Source organism: Ascidia mentula, chromosome 7 (assembly GCF_947561715.1).
Source record: "Ascidia mentula chromosome 7, kaAscMent1.1, whole genome shotgun sequence".
In the NCBI taxonomy this organism is placed as follows: Eukaryota; Metazoa; Chordata; class Ascidiacea; order Phlebobranchia; family Ascidiidae; genus Ascidia; species Ascidia mentula.
Window position 1 is genome coordinate 10,627,960 of NC_138572.1, and position 18,862 is coordinate 10,646,821.

The 18,862-nt window shown below is 39.0% G+C and overlaps 2 protein-coding genes and 1 pseudogene across 2 annotated transcripts in view; 1 reads left to right on the forward strand and 2 right to left on the reverse strand.

Moving 5' to 3' along the window:
- Positions 1 to 18,862, forward strand: part of LOC145909753 (tyrosine-protein kinase RYK-like) — a 66,745-nt gene that overhangs the window by 33,300 nt on the left and 14,583 nt on the right. The gene's annotated exons all lie outside the window — the stretch shown is intronic.
- On the reverse strand, positions 2,292 to 3,333 carry LOC145909757 (uncharacterized; annotated as a pseudogene).
- Positions 9,321 to 12,738, reverse strand: LOC145909754 (uncharacterized). Its single transcript, XM_082997105.1, has 10 exons — positions 12,715 to 12,738; positions 12,028 to 12,405; positions 11,722 to 11,910; positions 11,367 to 11,509; positions 11,162 to 11,279; positions 10,866 to 10,994; positions 10,565 to 10,635; positions 10,287 to 10,500; positions 10,000 to 10,066; positions 9,321 to 9,921 (listed from the first exon to the last, which is right to left on the reverse strand). Exons 2-10 carry the CDS (start codon positions 12,248 to 12,250, stop codon positions 9,813 to 9,815), a joined length of 1,263 nt encoding a protein of 420 aa, XP_082853231.1. The 5' UTR covers positions 12,251 to 12,405; positions 12,715 to 12,738; the 3' UTR covers positions 9,321 to 9,812.

Here is an 18,862-nt window from a genome sequence, read left to right on the forward strand (position 1 = left end):
CGTGGAACGCAGACGAGTGTGGAGTGAAGAATGCGGAGGAAATTAGGCCTTCCTGCAGAACTCCAACGGTCTCGTGGCATTCGATACAACGACAGACGTTTTGATCACAACTTATTATAAACGTGTTACTCGTTCGCACTTCACTCTGACACTCAACTAACTTACTAAAAGCACTGCAGTTACTCACTGAATCAGTCTGCTATTTCTCGTTGTCGCGCTCATTTTGGTAAATTGCTCGCTGCAATTCTGTCACGTATTTCAAATATTTATTATAACTTTTCAGTCACTATAAAAGCGCTGGGATAATTTATTTTACGTCAATTGATATTGCAACGTGTTGTTCAATTCTTATAGAAGTCTACTCAAGAAGTAAAGAACACGCATAGCAGCTGAACAAACTCATTTGAACGCTGCAATGTGAACATGTTGTACAAACTTTAGCAAGATATCTCCACTTTTCAATTAAATTGCTGTGATTGGTGTACATGATATTCCGATTTTCCGTTTATGAATCTGTCCTTCTGTCATAAATGCCACCGGTAAATTTTTCAACTCAATTTGCTATCACAGCACATGCCGTAAATACAATTGTCCTTGTAAACCTAAATTTACATTTTTTGAACTAAGTCAAACACATTATGATATGATACATAGCCTATGTTACAATATCAAAGCATAATTTGTTGTCCTATGAAAAAAATGCAATTCACCTTCCATCAGGTAACATGATTCCTCTCTCAATTCAACATCCTGACAACCACAAATCAAAGTGTCTTTGTTTTGACAACAAATAGGTTGGACGGAAAATTTGTTAACCGTGCAAGCAAGTGAAAAATATCACAGAAGGTCAAGTAGGATCAACCTTGACCAATTCCTGAACAGCTGAAAAATGCGAGGTTTGTGTGTATACTTTTATTTTACTTTTATTATTTTATATAGACAACAAGTTATAGTTACCGTCTCTTAGCCCAGGATCCCTGTGGAGCAAATACTTGCAGAAACAAGTGCCCACAAAATCGACTTACACATCACGGAGTTGCAGATGTCGTGCAAATGACCTTCTTGGCCCCTACTGGAAGGATTCAAACCAACAATGTATTGAGCAAAACAAATAACAACTGTACCAGCATAACCTACAGCTCAAATGACGCCAGTATAGTGCAGTGCACAGAATCTGCAGCACTATTTCATAAATCATATTGAAATGTTTTGCTCAATGAGAGTTCTAAACCAGTGATAAATGGTCAAAGCACGGCCAAAGCCCAGTGAGCTTACAGGGCATCCGAGGCGCTTCTGTTTGCGTGATAAGGTTATGTCGATGTTGGCTGGTTGTATTTTATCTCTCCCTCAGTGGTGATGGGAAACTTGACTGGCGCTCGGTCATAAAGATCGCTTGGGCGATCCAAATTTAGTTGCCTAAGCCGAGTGATAGACGTTCAAAGAAGAGCGCGCTTTTTTGGAGCTAAACGTTAGGTCGATATCAAAGTTAGAGCACACACTAAATTACAACTATATTACAAGAAAGATGTGTTTGTTACATCGAGCATCGTGTGCTGACATCCGTGATATTTTGGGTTGGGTGCTTTGTTTAGTGTCGATACATTGATGTATAATGATACCATGAAAGGGAAAATTGCTAATTGTTCTTTTTGTCTAGTCTGGGCGTGGGCACTATAGGCGGGTGTTTGTTGTTTTCGATACGACTGGGAGCATTTCACGCAACTTTTCGAGCTGCTGTGTTCAAGTAATAGCGTGCGGTGCTTTGTGGAGCAGAATTTTGTTTGTGTTTTTTTGGACCCGTCGGAGAACCACACAATGCGTTTCAAGCAGGACATTTGGTTGAGAGTAGGTTGAATAAAGCTCGAGATGCTGTTTCGGATTGGCGCTGATGAAGGTTTGTTCGCAGTAATCGCGTGTTATTGGTGTTTGGCTGGTAAAAAAATGGACGATATCACGTGTTTGGTTTGAACAACGAAAAAAAGGCCACAAACGAAAAGCGGGAAGCTGCAAAACTGACAAACATGCTTCCCCTGTAGGTGTAAACATTTTTCACTAATGGTTACCAGTATCCGGAATATGAATTAAGAATCTGACGCTCTTCTGGTGGAGAACAACAAATATACACCTTTTGTTTAAAAAAAGATTGTATTTTCTGACGTTTCGCCTGTACGTACGACTACGACTAGGCTTCTTCAGAGAATAAAACAAACACAGTAGCGAAGCGAACCCACAGGGCAAAGAAATTGAGCGACGAAAAAGAACAAAAGGGCGTAACAGCTAAAACACAGCGGGACATAAATCAATGGACAACATCGAACACGGGTCAAACGGCCATACATGGGAAACAGAAGTCACGAATTGTTACGGGCGAAATTGCGGAACACGGGCGAAAGTACTTTTCCATCGTTCCGATTTAAAACATTCGGTAGCGAATTAATATAATAATTTTCCACAACCAACCGTTTTGCCAAAATTGTTTCTTGTTTTAATACTTTTGCTTCCTTCCAATTGATACGGTGGTCGGTGTCAAGCATGTGGGCACATAGGGCAGATTTATTGGGTTCCATATTGCGTATGGCTGCCTTGTGTTCTTTAATACGGGACGTTAAATTGCGCGTAGTCTGGCCAATATACACAGTGTTACAATCAAGACAAGGGATTAAGTAAACTACACCGGTCATTTGAAGCATGGGAATACGGTCTTTAGGTTTGGGAAACATGTTTTCTAAAGTGCATACCGGTTTCATGGCAACTTTTACGCCAGTGCCGTTGAGTATTCTTGATATCCGCTCAGAAACTCCTTGTACATATGGTATGGAAGTGAATGCTGTGTATGTTTGTGTGGGTTTGTTGTGTGTGTGGGGTGTGAGATTTAGGTTGGTGGGAAATTTGTTTAGTTTTAGAACGTTAAGAATGTGTTTGCGTTCAACCCTCCGAGTGTGTGGATCGGCAATATGTGTGATCGTTCTGTTATATAAGGTTCTGGCCACTGTGAGTTTTTGATGTTTCGGATGGTGTGAGGTGTATTGTAAGTAGCGGTTAGTGTGTGTAGGCTTGTAAAAAATGGAGGTGGTAAGTTTCCCGTCCGGTTTTGCAGTGACGTTTACGTCCAAAAATGACAGACTAAGGTCGTGTTGTGTTTCCTGGGTAAACTTAATAGAAGGTTCGATGTTGTTTATGTGATTATGATAACCCTGCGACCTCGTCTTTTGCTATGATGACGTACGTGTCATCGACATAGCGGAGCCAAAGTCGCGGGGGTGTTTTGAAGGAAGCAAGAGCGGTTTGCTCAAGTTGTTCCATTATAATGTTGGCCAGAACCGGTGAAATGGGAGAACCGGTGAAATTTTTTGATCGTTGTGTGAAATGCCTTATAGTCTATTTTTTTGCTGTAGCAAAATTTATATTCATTTTTTATGGTGTGGCATAAAGTTTTTAGCATTTTGAAAAATATCGTTTTGTTTTAAATTGATGTTAAGATTCCTTTTGTCATCCAGAGTTTGTTTTGTATGCACCGAAAATTTTTTTTATGCTTGTTATGTTGTGGTGCAGTATGGCGTTAATTGGCATATTTGTTGACAAACAGTCGTCAAAATTCATTCATTTTAGAGTAATTGCATTTATTTTTAATTACGTTTTGTATACTTATGGATGTTTATTTGCCAAGTTGTATGGCTATTTGACGTGAATACGCTGCAATAATAATCAATGAGGGATTGGGTGACAGAATATGAAACAAACACACACAAATACAAAGAGACAAAACTGGTTTATAGAAATATTTAATGTAGTTCATCATAGTTAAACTCTTAGGTTACGTGTTTATTGTATTTCTGTAGATCATTACATGTAGATATAAATATTGATGTGCTTGTGTCCGTTCTTTGAAGGTATGTGTGTTCATTTCTTCTCCAGATGTATTTGAATCCATGTTGCTTTTTGTAGTTTAGACATATGTTGAATATCTGTCCATTTTCTTCTGTTAAAGTGCATATGACACGTAAAAATCAAACATGTTAATAATCAAACTAGGAAATGTTCATAACTTTAGAACATTTCTGGCGAAAAAAGTAGCTTGATACGACGACTGGTTTCTGAGATACAGCTGATCAAAGACGCACTTTTGCCGCTGCGAACGAAATCGTGCGAAAGCGAGATATTGTTGCGTGACGTCATAGAAGGCGCTTCGGTCGAGCGCGAGTGCTGGCAGCAAGCCTTATACGTAGGAATGGAAAACATTGTAAAACTGATTTGAGCATAATATTGCATTAAACAGGGGACAAAAAGTGAACAAGTGCAATAAACGGATTTTGATGTTAATTTAAGCTGAAGACAGATGGCCGCTGTTCGACCAATTATGTCTAATTTAGTTGTGCAATAATAAAACAGTTACTGGGACAGGGTGTTCTTGTTGTTACAGCATTTATGATCGCTAACGTGATACATGAACTTTTGAAAACACGACAGAGACAAACCATTAGTTTAGCATTGTCGTTTTGTCCACTCACAGTTATGTCGTTTCTGCTATACCCTATGGTCTTCCGTTAATTAGGGACAAATAAGCCTTCGATTCGTGACGTCACAATGCCAAATTTTTGTGTGATGCAAAACCCTGTCCTGACCTTTAAGGTAATGTAAACTGTGGATTCTCCTATGTTTGAAACTATTCGATATCTACAAAAACAGGCGCCTTCTCCTATCTAAACAATGCATTTTTTCGACGCAAGCACCTTATGTGATGTCCTTTTCTCCCCAGCGCAAAAGGTTTACGATTTTTGGTCGCCGTTACTTTTCGTGCAGTTTTCTACATTTTTTAGTTGACGTAGAACCGTAAAACTTTGGATATATATTTGTTGTAGATATACCTTTAGTTTTGCGCAAAGTTGTTATGGCCGTGGCATATGCACTTTAAGCTTTCATTTAAATAGATTTTACCTTGATTGGTCTGTGTTGTATTAAGTGCAGATAGCTTAGATCGACTGTCAAAGATTTGATTCCTGGTTTTGCGACTATGATTGGTGCAGGGGGTGCTTAGCTATGAAAACAGACCTAAATATTTCACAATGTCTGGTGATGTATGTCGGTGTGTGCCTCGCCGATAATTAAGATCGGTCGAGGCGCAGTTGAATAAAGTGGCGAGCTATAGCAACCAGTGTTTGAGAGCTGGTATCGGCTACATTGGCGAGCACGCCAGGCCCCTCTGGAACTTTCTGATATGGAGGTGAGACTGTGTGCCTTGGAAAAGGAAATGCTTTCTGTGAAAATGGAGAATCGATTTCTCGGCAAAACAAGCGAGGAATTGCAAGCTCGAGTTTCGGAGTTAGAAGAGAGGTTGTCAAAGCAAAACAGTCTTCCAAAAACTAATATTAAGGTGACAGAGTTCTTTTCCGGCGGTTCTGGGATGAATTTGCAGGAGTTTAATCTATATATCGAAAACGTATCTGTGGTCAATAATTGGAACAATCAACAAAAGGGAATTCATCTCTCTGCTTGTTTACGAGGCCCAGCTCTCTTAATACAAGACTTAATACCCACAGAGAAAAATCGGTGCTATGAGGACCTTTGTATGGCTTTAAACAATCATTTCACACATTCAAATGCGCCACGAGCGAGAAGCCGCCGCTAGCTGGTGTTTTAGCCGGCACACCAGTGATGGCTCATACGGCTTTGGACAACAACAATGTATATGGTACGCCCAATTCTCTATTGACAATTCAGTTAAATTACATTCTTTTCTTATCGATACAGGTTCAATGGTATCGTTGTTAGATAAATGATGCAAATTAAAGATACTGAAATTTGTGCTATATTACGAGAATTTGTTGATGTGTTTGTCGATGAACACGGGACACTGGGGCGAACGTCCCTTGTTAAACATTGCATCGAAACAGGAATCGCCAGACCAATTCGGCAACGACCGCGTCGAGTAACGTGGCAGAAAAGAAAAATTGTCGAGGCTGAGATTGAAAAAATGCTCGAAGCAGGTGTAATTGAGCGCTGCAATGGGCCTTGGGCTTCTCCTGTTGTTCTTGTCCCTAAAGAAGATGGAACGTACCATTTCTGTGTGGATTACCGAAAACTTAATGAAGTTACTCGCAAAGACGCCTATCCTTTGCCTAAAATTGAGGGAATTTTGGATACTTTGGGCAACGCGAAATATTTTACCATATTGGACCTCGCTAGCGGGTATTGGCAAGTGGAGATGAGCGAAACTGACAAGGAAAAAAACGCCTTCAACGTTCCTGGAAAAGGTTTATTTCAATTTACAGTCATTAATTTATTAAAAAAAATACTTGTCACTGCCCCTGTGCTCAGTTATCCTACACGCACTGATCCCTTTATTTTGGACACAGATGCCAGTGGAACGGGTTTAGGTGGCGTGTTGTCGCAGCTTGTCAACGGCGAAGAACGGGTCACAGCTTATGCCAGTCGAACACTAAGCAAATCCGAACGATACTATTGCGCTACATATAGAGAGTTGCTCGCAATTGTTTACTTTGTCAAGCATTTTCGCCATTTCTTGTGGGGTCGAAGGCTTGTGCTACGTACAGACCACGCTTCATTGCTGTGGCTTTTGCACTTTAAGGAACCGGAAGGGATGCTTGCCAGATGGTTGACTACACTGGACACTTACAACTTTGAAGTCGTCCACAGACCGGGAAAGAAACACACGAATGCAGACGGGTTGTCGAGGCAGCGCTGATGCCGGGAGGTATGCGTTGATTGCAATTCCGATGCCTGCTTTCATGAGGGACAAGTTCTGCAGATTTCATCTCGTCCGAACCAAGACAGTAATTGGCTGGAAACTTGGAGTGTCGAAGATACACGCTCGATGCAAATTAAAGATACTGAAATTTGTGCTACGATTCAAAAGCCTTGGCCAACACAAACCTCCGCTATCAAATTTCCTTGAAGAGACAGGTAGCGAGAAGAATTATTCTCAGTGGGATCACTTAGAGGTTAACGACGGAGTGCTTTACCGAATATGGTACCCCGATGAAGGTGAATTTCCATTGATAGTAGCGCCCCACAGCGTGAGGAGGGACATTTTTTACCAGTTACACACCTTACGGACGGCAGGCCAATTAGGTATTGCCAAAACTTCGGAAAGAATTCGACTGGGATTTTTTGGGCCTGGAATGCTTGGGGATATAAAGCATTGGTGCAGGTGGTGCGTTACTTGTGCTAAACGGAAGCCAACACATGGACGTCACCGCGCCCAACTTGTCCAGGAGAGAAGCCATTTTCCGATGCAACGGATCGGGATTGATTTTTTAGGCCCGCTTCCTATCACTGATCTCGGTAACAAACAAATACTTTGTCCTGTCTGATTACTTTACAAAGTGGACAGAATGCTTTCCTTTGCCAAACCAACGAGCTGAGTTGGTCGCCGAAACTCTGGTTGAGGAGATTTTTACTCGGTTTGGAATTCACGTTTCCTTGCATTCTGATCAAGGCCGTGATTTCGAGAGCATTCTTTTTGCAGAAGTTTGCAGAAGAAGACATCAGCAAGACACGATCGACCCCTTATCACCCACAATCATCAGGTCTTGTAGAAAGATTCAATCGAACTTTATTGCAAATGCTTTCGTCTTATGTAAATGATAACCATAATGATTGGGATATTCAGCTTCCTTTCGTAATGATGGCTTACAGATCATCGGTCCACGAGTCCACCAAATACACCCCTAACAGACTTATGCTCGGACGGGAAGTAAATGCTCCTCCGGATCTGATGTGGAGACTTCCTCCGAATCACCATGATACAGCATGTCGATGTCAGTATGTGGAAGATATGCGTCAGGCAATACGAAACGCGTACGCGTTGACCAGAAGGGAACTAAAACCATCTAGTGAAAGACAGAAGAAGACATATGACAAATCAGTTCTACCACAAGAATTTAACGTTGGCCAGTTTGTGTGGTATTACTATCCACCGCTTGGGAAGCAGAAACTCGGAAGAGGGTTGACAGGACCATTCCTTGTGATACGGAAGTTGTCCAAAAGTTTGTACAAAATCCAGTAATCTTCGGATCATTCACCAAAGGTGACCAGTTAAGGAGATTCGAGGCAGAAACCATGCCTAATAACTGGCTACAACCTGAGGAAGAGGAATCGCACTACGACTCCGATGAAAATACTGTAACATCGGACATAGACATTTCTCCCCTTGAGGACGGTGGAACGTCCCTCCGCGGACGTGTGCGACGTTCATCTGCGTATTTGCGTGACTATGTGTTGTAGTGTGACTATGTGTTGTAGTGTGACTATGTGTTGTAGTGTGACTATGTGTTGTAGTGTGACTATGTGTTGTAGTGTGACTATGTGTGTAAAGTGTACCACGTTTCATTTCGAGGGCGAAATTATGTTAGTTGGAGGGGGGCATTGTAGCGATTTTGTGCTTCATTATGTGTTTGTAGTCACGTGTGTCCGTGTGTCTGGTGATTCATGTCGGTGTGTGCCTCGCCTATAATTAAGATCGGCCGAGGCGCAGTTGAATAAAGTGGCTAGCTATAGCAACCAGTGTTTGAGAGCTGGTATCGGCTACATTTGATTGATAGAAGTTATTTTTTTTTTTATTATATGAATTTCTGTTAATAATGTTCAGCCTCTGTTTCGTTTCATGCTTATTTTGCTGAATTTGTAGAATCAATTGATCCACTTTAGTTGACAATGTGGTTTGTGTTGTTTTTTTCGGCGTAGTAAGAGACATATGCTTTTCAGGTGTGAAAGTTGAATTTATTAACCGGTTATCATATCACCGCCTAAATCTCATCCAAATAGAATCAAATATTTTAAAATTATTCCCTCTTTCAACAATGCAACCAAATTTGACCATTTTTGTTGTTGATTTTTTACTAAATTGTCTAAAATCAAACTTGCAATTTTACCAACATAACTTGGACAAATGTTGTGTAAAATCGCCAAATGATTATGTAAAACTGAGCATCGTATGCTGCTCACATCTATGACGCAACTTAAAAAAAGCTATTTGCGTCTTCCTGTTGTCAGCGGGGCGATATTGTGGGCTCAAAATCTTGGAACGCGCCAAATATTTCAAAGACTTATAAATGAATATGGTTTGAACAATCGCCCTACCAAAAAACGACTACCTGTGATTTATGTCTGTTTTACATACAATGCAGGATTCACTGGCAAACGGCTTGATACGAATAAACAGTTTATTATCAGGCTTGTGGGAATAAATCAGAAGCAAGCGCAAAACTTGATGTCTCAGAAATGATACCAGTGTCCTGTCAAGCAATAATACAGAATCGAATTGAACATGAAATACACTGATGTGATTTCACGGAGGTGAACGAGAAAGAACGCAAAACAACATAATTACAGTTAAAACTTGGCTATGTCCGTTGTAGCACATTAATTTTGATTCATGGTAAGTTGATAAAATCACTATGGAAACGAGAATAAAACAATGCATGACAAATCGTGGTAACATAGAAGCAAATTTGAAAGATTGCCATGAAATAGAGGTCATGGCGAAAAATATCGAATTCAAAACAGACGGTTATATTGCTGTTGCTGCCAGGCATATTATATATTAATTAAACTGTTCTTCTGGCACAAATAAACGTCACTTTTATTCACCGACGTTATCAAAAAATAAACAATAAAAAATTAATTTATGATTACCAGGCTTTTATTCATGTATATATTTTGCGGTAATGTTCTGTTTGGCTATAAGTTGGGTTTATGTTTACCAGTTGAAAAGCTGATCATAACTCAAAATACTGCCTCAAGCAAAAAAATTGGCAACACTCGCAAAGATACATAGGTCGTCAAATTGATCATTAAAATGTCTCGTACGCATTTTCATCAGGTTGGGAAGTAGCATGCGTGACGTCGACATTGCAGTATGCAGCAGGGTCAGGTTGTTCGTTTGTCGATCTTTCAACAACACTGCAACGACGAGAAATTTTTCACAGACGAGAATTTTAAACCCAATTTATATGAGGTTTGTGAAATATGAAAACTCACTGCTGTCCTCTGTCCTGTGGGTTGCGATTTTCAACGACTTTCATTTCTATTCCTTCAGGCTGGACGTCTGCAAAAAAACCATAGACCTTGTAGTGGTATAAAGAGTAGTGGTTTATAAGAAATATTGTGTTAGAAAGTCATATACTGATTAATACGAAACATACAAATATTTTCGCCACACGTAATTAAATTTCTCTCCTGGTCGATGCGCAACTCAACATCTATCGAGTAATCTCGTCATATTTCGTTATCACAAGTTTGAAAGATTTTCGAGAACGATTGTTTACCTTTTTTTGCAGCTGATGCCAGGCAACACAGCCTTATCCCAAACCCTGTTGCTATGAGAGTAACAAGTCCCAGACCAAAGGATAACAGCAATGTAAGGAGGGTGTGTGTCGGTGCTAGTATTGCTTCAACCATTACTACTACTTTCTTCTCAACGTAAAATGGAGGTCCGGACCTGATGGTAATGGAGTAGTTTCCAAGATCGCGTTCAGAAACCTTAAAAAAATGTTTTCATCAACACTTTCGGTATTAAAATTTGCGCATATTACTCCAAAGCTACCTTCGTAAACAATAGGTCGATTCGGTTTTGAGTCCCGTTGGAAAATAACTTTGCGATTGTAACCTCGGCACCTGTTAAGCAAACAAGTATTTCACATAAACCCGTGAAACAAATCACAGTATTAGATAAACTTTGCTTGATTCAGATTTTAAAAAAAAATACATCAAATAATTGTCAGAGGAACTGCTTGTAGAAGTTTAAATGCAAACGAGGCGAAAAGCTTGGAGAAAGCACAGTGCTACGGATGCGTCACAAACCGAAAGCCTCCAAAGGATTGAAATACAAAGAAAGAAACTGATACCTCCTTTCATCACCACAACATCCCCGTTTCCACGAATTGGCGGATTTGACGGAAACCCGAATCCCACAGACGCTTTCTCTTGTAGTCTGACCTTTTTCAATATTATGGTTTCGTCGATTTTGGGAGGAACTTGCAACAATTAAAGGACTGTTAATCTTAGAAAAGACAGGTCTCCATTAAATACTATTCACGGCTAACGAACCTACAAAATTGATGTTTTTGTGTTGCTGTCTCGTAACAATTTACAACTCAATACAAAAAATTTTTATACTCAATTAAAATTCTTGCATCCTTACATTGAACTTTTAGTTTCAGTGATTTGGTTTCTGTTTCCTTGTAATCTTCCGAACTCTGATGACACGTCACTAATGATCCGTGATCTGATGACGTCAAGCGGATGGTCGCTGAAGCGAACTAAATATATTATTAAGAAGTTAGGTTTGACAACATGTGGATCATCGCTTTATGAAAAGCGGCTTCATAAAATTGTTCTAACCATACCTCTTTCCTAACAAGCTGAAGATTGTGCACAGTCATATTTATGAAATGCATTTTCCCACTGAATTTATCGCAGAATATCAAAACTAATTCCCCCTCTTTCAATGCAGATGTATTTCTGAGTGAGTTGAAATCCAAAAGCGTACCTAAATTCATTCAACATTTAATAAGTGAGACGAGTTTAACAACGCCATTGTGGAACTAAAAAGTTTCATATTTCAAACGTTTTGTTTCCGTGTCTTAAAATATTTTGTGCAAAAATCAGACGCTTTCAGAAAACATACTGGCATTGTTATTCTTGCTAACGTTACACTTTATTATCTAAGAGCATTGTTTAGTTTAGTTTACTTTCACCAACCGTTCCAGCATTGGTAAGGGACGCTCCATTCAGCAGTTTCGGTGCAGGACATTGTGACGTTTCGACCGACCGCAGCTGAGTTATCAACGAAAACAGAATCCTTGCATTGTGCAGTTACCTGTGTGCTGTATGTCCATGGCCGTTGATTTGTAAGTTGTACAATTTTAAAGTTTGAAAGAGAAGGGCAATCTAAAACAAACGAAACAAAGTTTACAAACCTATCTATTCTTGACTTATTCGAACGCTTCTCGATGAGTTTACACTGTTTTTAATGTTATTTTGTGAGATAACGAATGCATTAGATACCTTTCAAAATTATTCTTGGACTTCCCAGATGGGATTGTTTGCAGCAACAAGATATAATTCTAAGTACGCTCCTGTTAAACATAGACGGGGAAAGGATTGTAACGTTAAGGAAGTGATTGTCCATTAATCGCAGTGTTGACACCCGCACACCGATAGTTTTGTCAGTTATGGGATTGGGACTCGAAGGTTTGTATATTGCCAACAGCTCACTTCTCCCATTCATTGCTTCCTTCAACAAGTATAGATCGAAATCCTTAGTTGCCGGCCCGTAGTAGGTTATATGGAATAATATGGTGATGTTTGGAACACCAGTAGACCATATAAAACTTGGACTCGCGTAGTTTCCGACCGATCGCACAGAAGCGTGCCAGCATGTTTCTAGAAAAGACGAATTGTGGAAATTTCAACATTGTTGTTAATCTTGATCTCAGCAAATGATCCAGAGGCTCGAGGTTTTTGTTCAGAAATGTCTGTTATGCGCCGGAAAGTGGCATAAATTTCTCAATGACTTTTCTCTATACTTCCTATGTCTTGATATATAACAAAACAATTGGTGTAAAATTTCGCAAAGTAAGGCAGTGGTGAATTTTGCAAGTGTTTTCAACAATAAGCATTGTGTTTTTAATTTGTTCTACTACATAGGAAACGACTACGCAAAATACACAAATGTTAAACTACATATTATACCTGCAGTGTAATTGATTGAAAACCCCTGATGTGCTCCACTGCTGCCAGAAGTGAAAGTCAACCGAGCCACACTTCCAACAGAAGTAAAATTGAAACCAGATGATAAAAATCCAGAAAAATAATTTAAAGACCCATTTTCGTTGTAAATCTGCGATGGTAACAGAATAATTTATCGGAAATTACAAATAATTTCTGCTTTTCTGGCACAATTAAACGTTAATTATTATTAATGGAAATTTCGCCAGCTATTCAACGAGGCTTCATCAGGATAATGCTGGGAAACAACAAATTTCTTAAAATCTGATGCAAACTTTCAAACTTTATTTATATTGATGACCTTATCTCGGCATGACTCAATGTATGACTCCTTTTCGTTTGGAATTTCTATAATGTGTCATAAACAAATCAGCAAGTGTCAATCTAGGTGTAAGAGCGCACAAACTTACCCGCAATTTATCAGAGCCTGATTCAGTTTGAAACGAATTCACCACGAACTTGATCACGTGATTTGGCGGGGCATTGATAAACCATTGGCAGATTTCATAGTTGTTGTAAGTTCCAGGCCAACCAGGAGATGTGAGAACTTCCGTCCCTCTGACGTTTGCTGTGCGATTGGTTTCGCCACATCGACGTGTCCAGATAACTAGTGACGTAACAAAGAGTCAACAAACATACACTGTATTTTTAAGTCTTGCTGTTGCAGAAAATGTTGTCACAAAACATACCAATGTGTTAAAACTGTTTCTTATACCTGCTGCGTAATTGATTGAAAACCCCTGATGTGCTCCACTGCTGCCAGAAGTGAAAGTCAACCGAGCCACACTTCCAACAGAAGTAAAATTGAAACCAGATGATAGAAATCCAGAAAAAGAATTCAAAGTTCTGTTTTCGTTGTAAATCTGTGATAATAACAGAATATTTTATCGGAAATTAGAAATAATTTCTGGTTTTCTGGCACAATTTAATGTTGATAATTATTAATGGAAATTTCGCCAGCTATTCAACGAGGCTTCATCAGGGTAATGTTGGAAAATTACAAGTTGCTTCAAATCTGATGCAAACTTTCAAACTTTGTTTATATTGATGACCTTATTCGGCATTGTGGCAACACGCATGTTTCCCTGGCCTAGTTCTGATCACGCCGCATGTTTTCTGAAATTCAACACTGGAACACCAAACGGAAAGGATGCAGGCGGAGTTAAGCCTTCCTGCAGAGCTAAAAGCAAGCTGCTGATACTCTGCTGGACAACTACATTTTTTCTGACTCTTTGTTATAAAACGCCCTCGTAGTAATCGTTCGTCCCCAATCGGTGTGCCATTATTTCTTGCCATTCGCGCTGTTAAGTTCGCATGTTCTGTTGTTAGTTAATTCGCTATTCATGGGATAAACTCTTGTTAAACGCGCTTGAACCAAATTAAACTTAAACCACCTGGTATTGCAAACGTGTCTTTATTAAATTAAACCACCTGGTAATTCAGTAGTCTATACAGCAAGAACACGCAAGCAGACTTTTAGTTTCAGCACAGCAGCAGCCGACCGGGAAACAACTGGTACGCTGCAGCACGACTCTATGCATGACTCCTTTTCGTTTGGAATTTCCATAATGGGTTATAAACTAATCAGCAAGTGCCAATCCAGGTGTAAGAGCGCACAAACTTACCCGCAATTTATCGTAACCTGATTCAGTTTGAAACAAATTCACCACGAACTTGATCACGTGAGTTGGCGGTGCATTGATAAACCATTGGCAGTTTTCATAGTTGTTGTAAGTTCCAGGCCAACCAGGGGATGTGAGAACTTCCGTCCCTCTGAGGTTTGCTGTGCGATTGGTTTCGCCACAACGAGGATTCCTGACTAGAATAACGCAATTCACAAATATTTGAAGTTTTGATTCAACACGTATAATTACAACTTCAAGGAAAAAGTATGACCGGTTTTCTTGTAAACCGTCGAATATAATTAAATACAAAATTTCCTTTTTAACAATTCATCTTTTTTATAAAATGCTACAAAAATTTTTATACGACATAGCAATGTCTATAAATCAGTGTTTCTTAAACTGGGAGCGACGAAACAGGCTCAGTTGTGCCGCGAACCTCATCAAACAATAACCTAAACAAAGCATTTCCAAAACACCAAGGAATGTAACTTAATAAACATACGAAAATGCTAAACTGCAACTACCAGCTATGTAGTTGATTGAAAATCCAGAAGAAGTTAAACCTCCATCCGAAGTAAATGTTAATCGAACTGCATTTAAATTCGAAGCGACAGTGGAACCTGACGACACAGATCCACTCAAAGAACGTAACAATGCACTTCCGCCTTGGTCGTATATCTGTAATAGTAATATCAAAAGTCTAAAGCAGTAGCAAGTTTTCAAAACGGGGCGTGAGCTATTTTAGGGCACTGCGTTTGCTTAGATCGACACATTTTTGATTTTCTTTTCGGCCGGGTCCAAAACACACACATTTTGCGCTGTTGGAATCTTTGTTTGTTTGTTATATTGACACAGATTTTCGCTCGTGCAAAAGCTTACGATAAAACGAAGAAAGATTTCGCCGGCGCAAACCATGTGTGTGGCCCCGGACTTATTTAGCCTCAAGATACTTTTCATTAAATCAGAATGACTCAACATAAAAGTGTTGAAACTTACTTTGAGATAGTCACAACATGACTCAGTTTGAAACGAATTCACCACGAAATTGATCACGTGATTTGGCGGGGCAATAATAAACCATTGGCAGTTTTCACTGTTTTTGTAATTTCCAGGCCAACCAGGGGATTTGAGGACTTTCTCCACACTGACACTTGCTGTGCGGCTGATTTCACCACATGGAGAACTCCAAAATACTTCGACAATATTGGTAAGTATTTAGGTTTGATACTATTTAATTTTTATCGCAAATAATTTTTATCGATGTCGAATAAGTGATGTGTGGGGTTACTTTTTTATTGCTTGAATAAATTTGCTACAGGGACTTTAAAATCGCAACATATTCCCCTATAGTTAGTTTTTCGTATTTACTTTTAACGATGTCGAAAAGTAAGTCCTACCTGTATTGAACATCACAAGAAAACCAAAATTTATCTGCAATGCAAGCCGTTTGTTCATCATCGAAATTTATATATCACCACTTCTTATACCTGGGTATAATTTTGGTAGCAGTTAATTGTTATAAAGTCACTTAGGTAACAGATATGGTATATCCTAAATAGGATTTCCTGATATGTTACTTGCGATATAATGAGGGTCGGTCCTTAATCAAATTGGGCCCGGCACCATAAGGAAACCCCGCGCATCAAAAAAGGGCTTCATCAGTTTACCAGATAAAGGTCACATGATTTGTGTTTCAGAAAGTTATAATGACCTTTGCAAACGAGACGCTGATGGTCGACAAATCTTTAAACGCACATAACTTTGTCTGTTTTCGTCGACTTTCGATGACATTTTTCACAAGTCGCAGATATATGTTTGATTAAGTACGTTGTTTAGCAGAAGGTATGGTATCACACAATGCTGACTGTTAGTCAGGATATTTCAACAAAGTTTGTTATGCGTGCTGAAAGTATTGGTTGTTCACATACTCCTGGTGATCAGAATAAACGTTTTTTATTCACAAAACATGCTGGCTCGAGTTTTTCTTGTTTCTCTTTGAAAACGTCCCAATAATAAACACAAGACTTACGATTTCAAATCAAAATTTTCGCTCTCTGCAGTCAAAAGCCATTAAATCTTCCAGTGCGATTGAAACAAAAGTCTCAGCTACCTTCGAGAGCCCAATTTAACCGAGAAGTGAAGCAACAGGAGATAAACTTATTTACGTGAATCGAAACTTCAAGTTTCAACCATGCGAAAACTTCCTGGTTCAAAAAGCCAAAAGCCACAGCTATTGTTATCGCACTGGAAGATTTATTGTTATGTAGTAAAGGCTTTTCAGTGTTGCTAATCATAATGGAAAGTCCGGAAGATGAACGGGATAATGACAGCACGTAAGTTATGGTACAAGTGAAGAAGTTGCGATGTTAATTATGATCTGTTGTATGTTGTTGTTATTTGACAGTAGTATAAATATTTTACCTAACAGCACTGATGATGAACACAGTAGTTGTTCGAAACGTTTGTTTTACTATGAATAGTTTCTACTTCGGTTATAAATATAATTTGCCTAAAACCTAACATGAATATAGTAGGTTTGTCTGAACCAGGAAGTTTGACTCTATTGACTCTTTAAGTTTCGGTTGACGTAAAACGGCTTTTCCTTAAGAGGGGTCTAAGTAAATGGAAAGGTATTATCGGGTTTAGGAAAATGCTGGTAAATGTGTTCAATATTCCTTTGGGCAACAAGAGCAAAGAAAAAGAAAAAAAATCACGACGACATAATTATCCGAGAGTGTTGCCATGCTTTCGCATGTGACACTAATGTTTGAGGAATTCCCAGCCAAGTCAAATAACTTTGCATAGTTCCATGGACAACAAAATTGGAATACACTAACGTAAACATTGGCCGTTCATTACCTGCAGCATCCGTGTTATTACTTTATTCAATGTGTCTGCATGGTATTTATAATTACCAAGTTAAATTAGTGCAATAAGAACGTCATCACAACAAAGGCAACTGAGTTGTGCAATATGTTCAATGCATGTTTGTGTTGAGCAAATGTTTCTTCATGCGAACTGTTGAATGTTAGTCAATGTTACAGCGTAAATTGTTTCCTCTACTCTGGCATGTCTGTGCTTGCAGTTCGCTGCTTGCTGGTCATTCTTTTCTAATCGACTCTATTTCTATAGTTCGTCACGTAAACTGCTTGTGCGCAAAGGATTGAGGTTAACCTTGCGTCCTGCAATTCAATTGACACTTGGTAAGAATAAGATTGGACATATTTATTGGAAGTTTGAAATATTTCAAAACCAGAAAAAAAGGAGATTGTTAATTTTCTGTCAAACCGCGTTTTTCATTAAGGGTCAATGAATATGTGAGGTTCTCTGGTAGTGCAGTAAAGGTGAGTATTCTACTTTCGATGCAAAATTCTGGCGTCATACAAACTAAACATTTTCTGAATCGTTTCCCGCGTTTCCTACAAACATTCCTGCACTGTAAATCGCAAGGGTGGGAAAATAAATACAGGGTGGATTATGGTTGGATTTTTACACCATTGTGGTGGAAATTTTTGTTCGAACGTGGTAAAATCCACCCCTTAGAATAAAACACTTTATATGGTGGAAATCTACACTGTGCTAAGGATTAAAGGTGGAATTTTGTTTAATTAAAGCTTTGTTGTCGGACAATGCGTTCCTAATAGTTATTACTTTATCGACTGCAGCACATCAACACAAAGGTGCAAATATGGTGGACCTTATCAACCCATCTTTGAAATGCAACATAGCAAATGGATTTAATAGAAACCTTTTTTTATTAATTTAGGTATTTTTTGTAGCAACACAGTATAATGTATTATCGTTTGTATGGTAGATAACTTACCCAAAAAACAAACAATTTATAGAGATCAGTGATATTTTCCCATTAAAAAAATATCCACTAGTGGCGCCTTGCCCAAAACGTGGCTGCTACGGTTGGATGACTTCCATGAGAGCGGTTACTGTAAGTGGAAGTCTGCGAAATGTCGTCGGAAGTAATGTTTACTTGTCCTTTTAATGTTGCGTGCAATTTTAATGATGTTCGAAGAAAATTAGCTCAGCATCTCAGATTAGAACATTTTATGGAAACTTCTTTTCCCTGTCAAGTGTCCGGTTGTGAACAAATTTATTCAACAATTGGAAGTTTTTCAAAACATTTAATCCGAATGCATCGGTTGGAACAGGTAACGTCAACTACTGATAGTGTGGATCAAATTGATTTGGACGATAACACAAACGTGGTGGAAGTAATGGAGTTCACACATGTTGACAATGAAGCGATTTGTGTGCCACAAGGCACTTTCTCTGAAAATATGTTTAACTTTTGTTTAAAATTGAAGGAGCATTTTGTTTTGCCGCATTCAACTTATGTGGAAGTTATGGAGGATATAGCAAATCTCTTTTCTACTTTTCATAATGATGTATTGAAAATGGCACTTTGTAGCGATCACAATCAGATCGATTCGCAGTACAGATATCTTTTGGATAGTCATACTATAGGTGATATG

Excerpts from the sequence above, each read along its gene's own strand:
- LOC145909754 (XM_082997105.1), bottom strand. The coding sequence starts at position 12,250 with ATGAATGGGAGAAGTGAGCTGTTGGCAATATACAAACCTTCGAGTCCC. Across the intron at positions 11,280-11,366 it reads TTCAGCTTGTTAGGAAAGAG|TTCGCTTCAGCGACCATCCG; the intron begins GTATGGTTAGAA and ends TAATATATTTAG. Across the intron at positions 9,922-9,999 it reads CCACAGGACAGAGGACAGCA|TGTTGTTGAAAGATCGACAA; the intron begins GTGAGTTTTCAT and ends TCGTCGTTGCAG.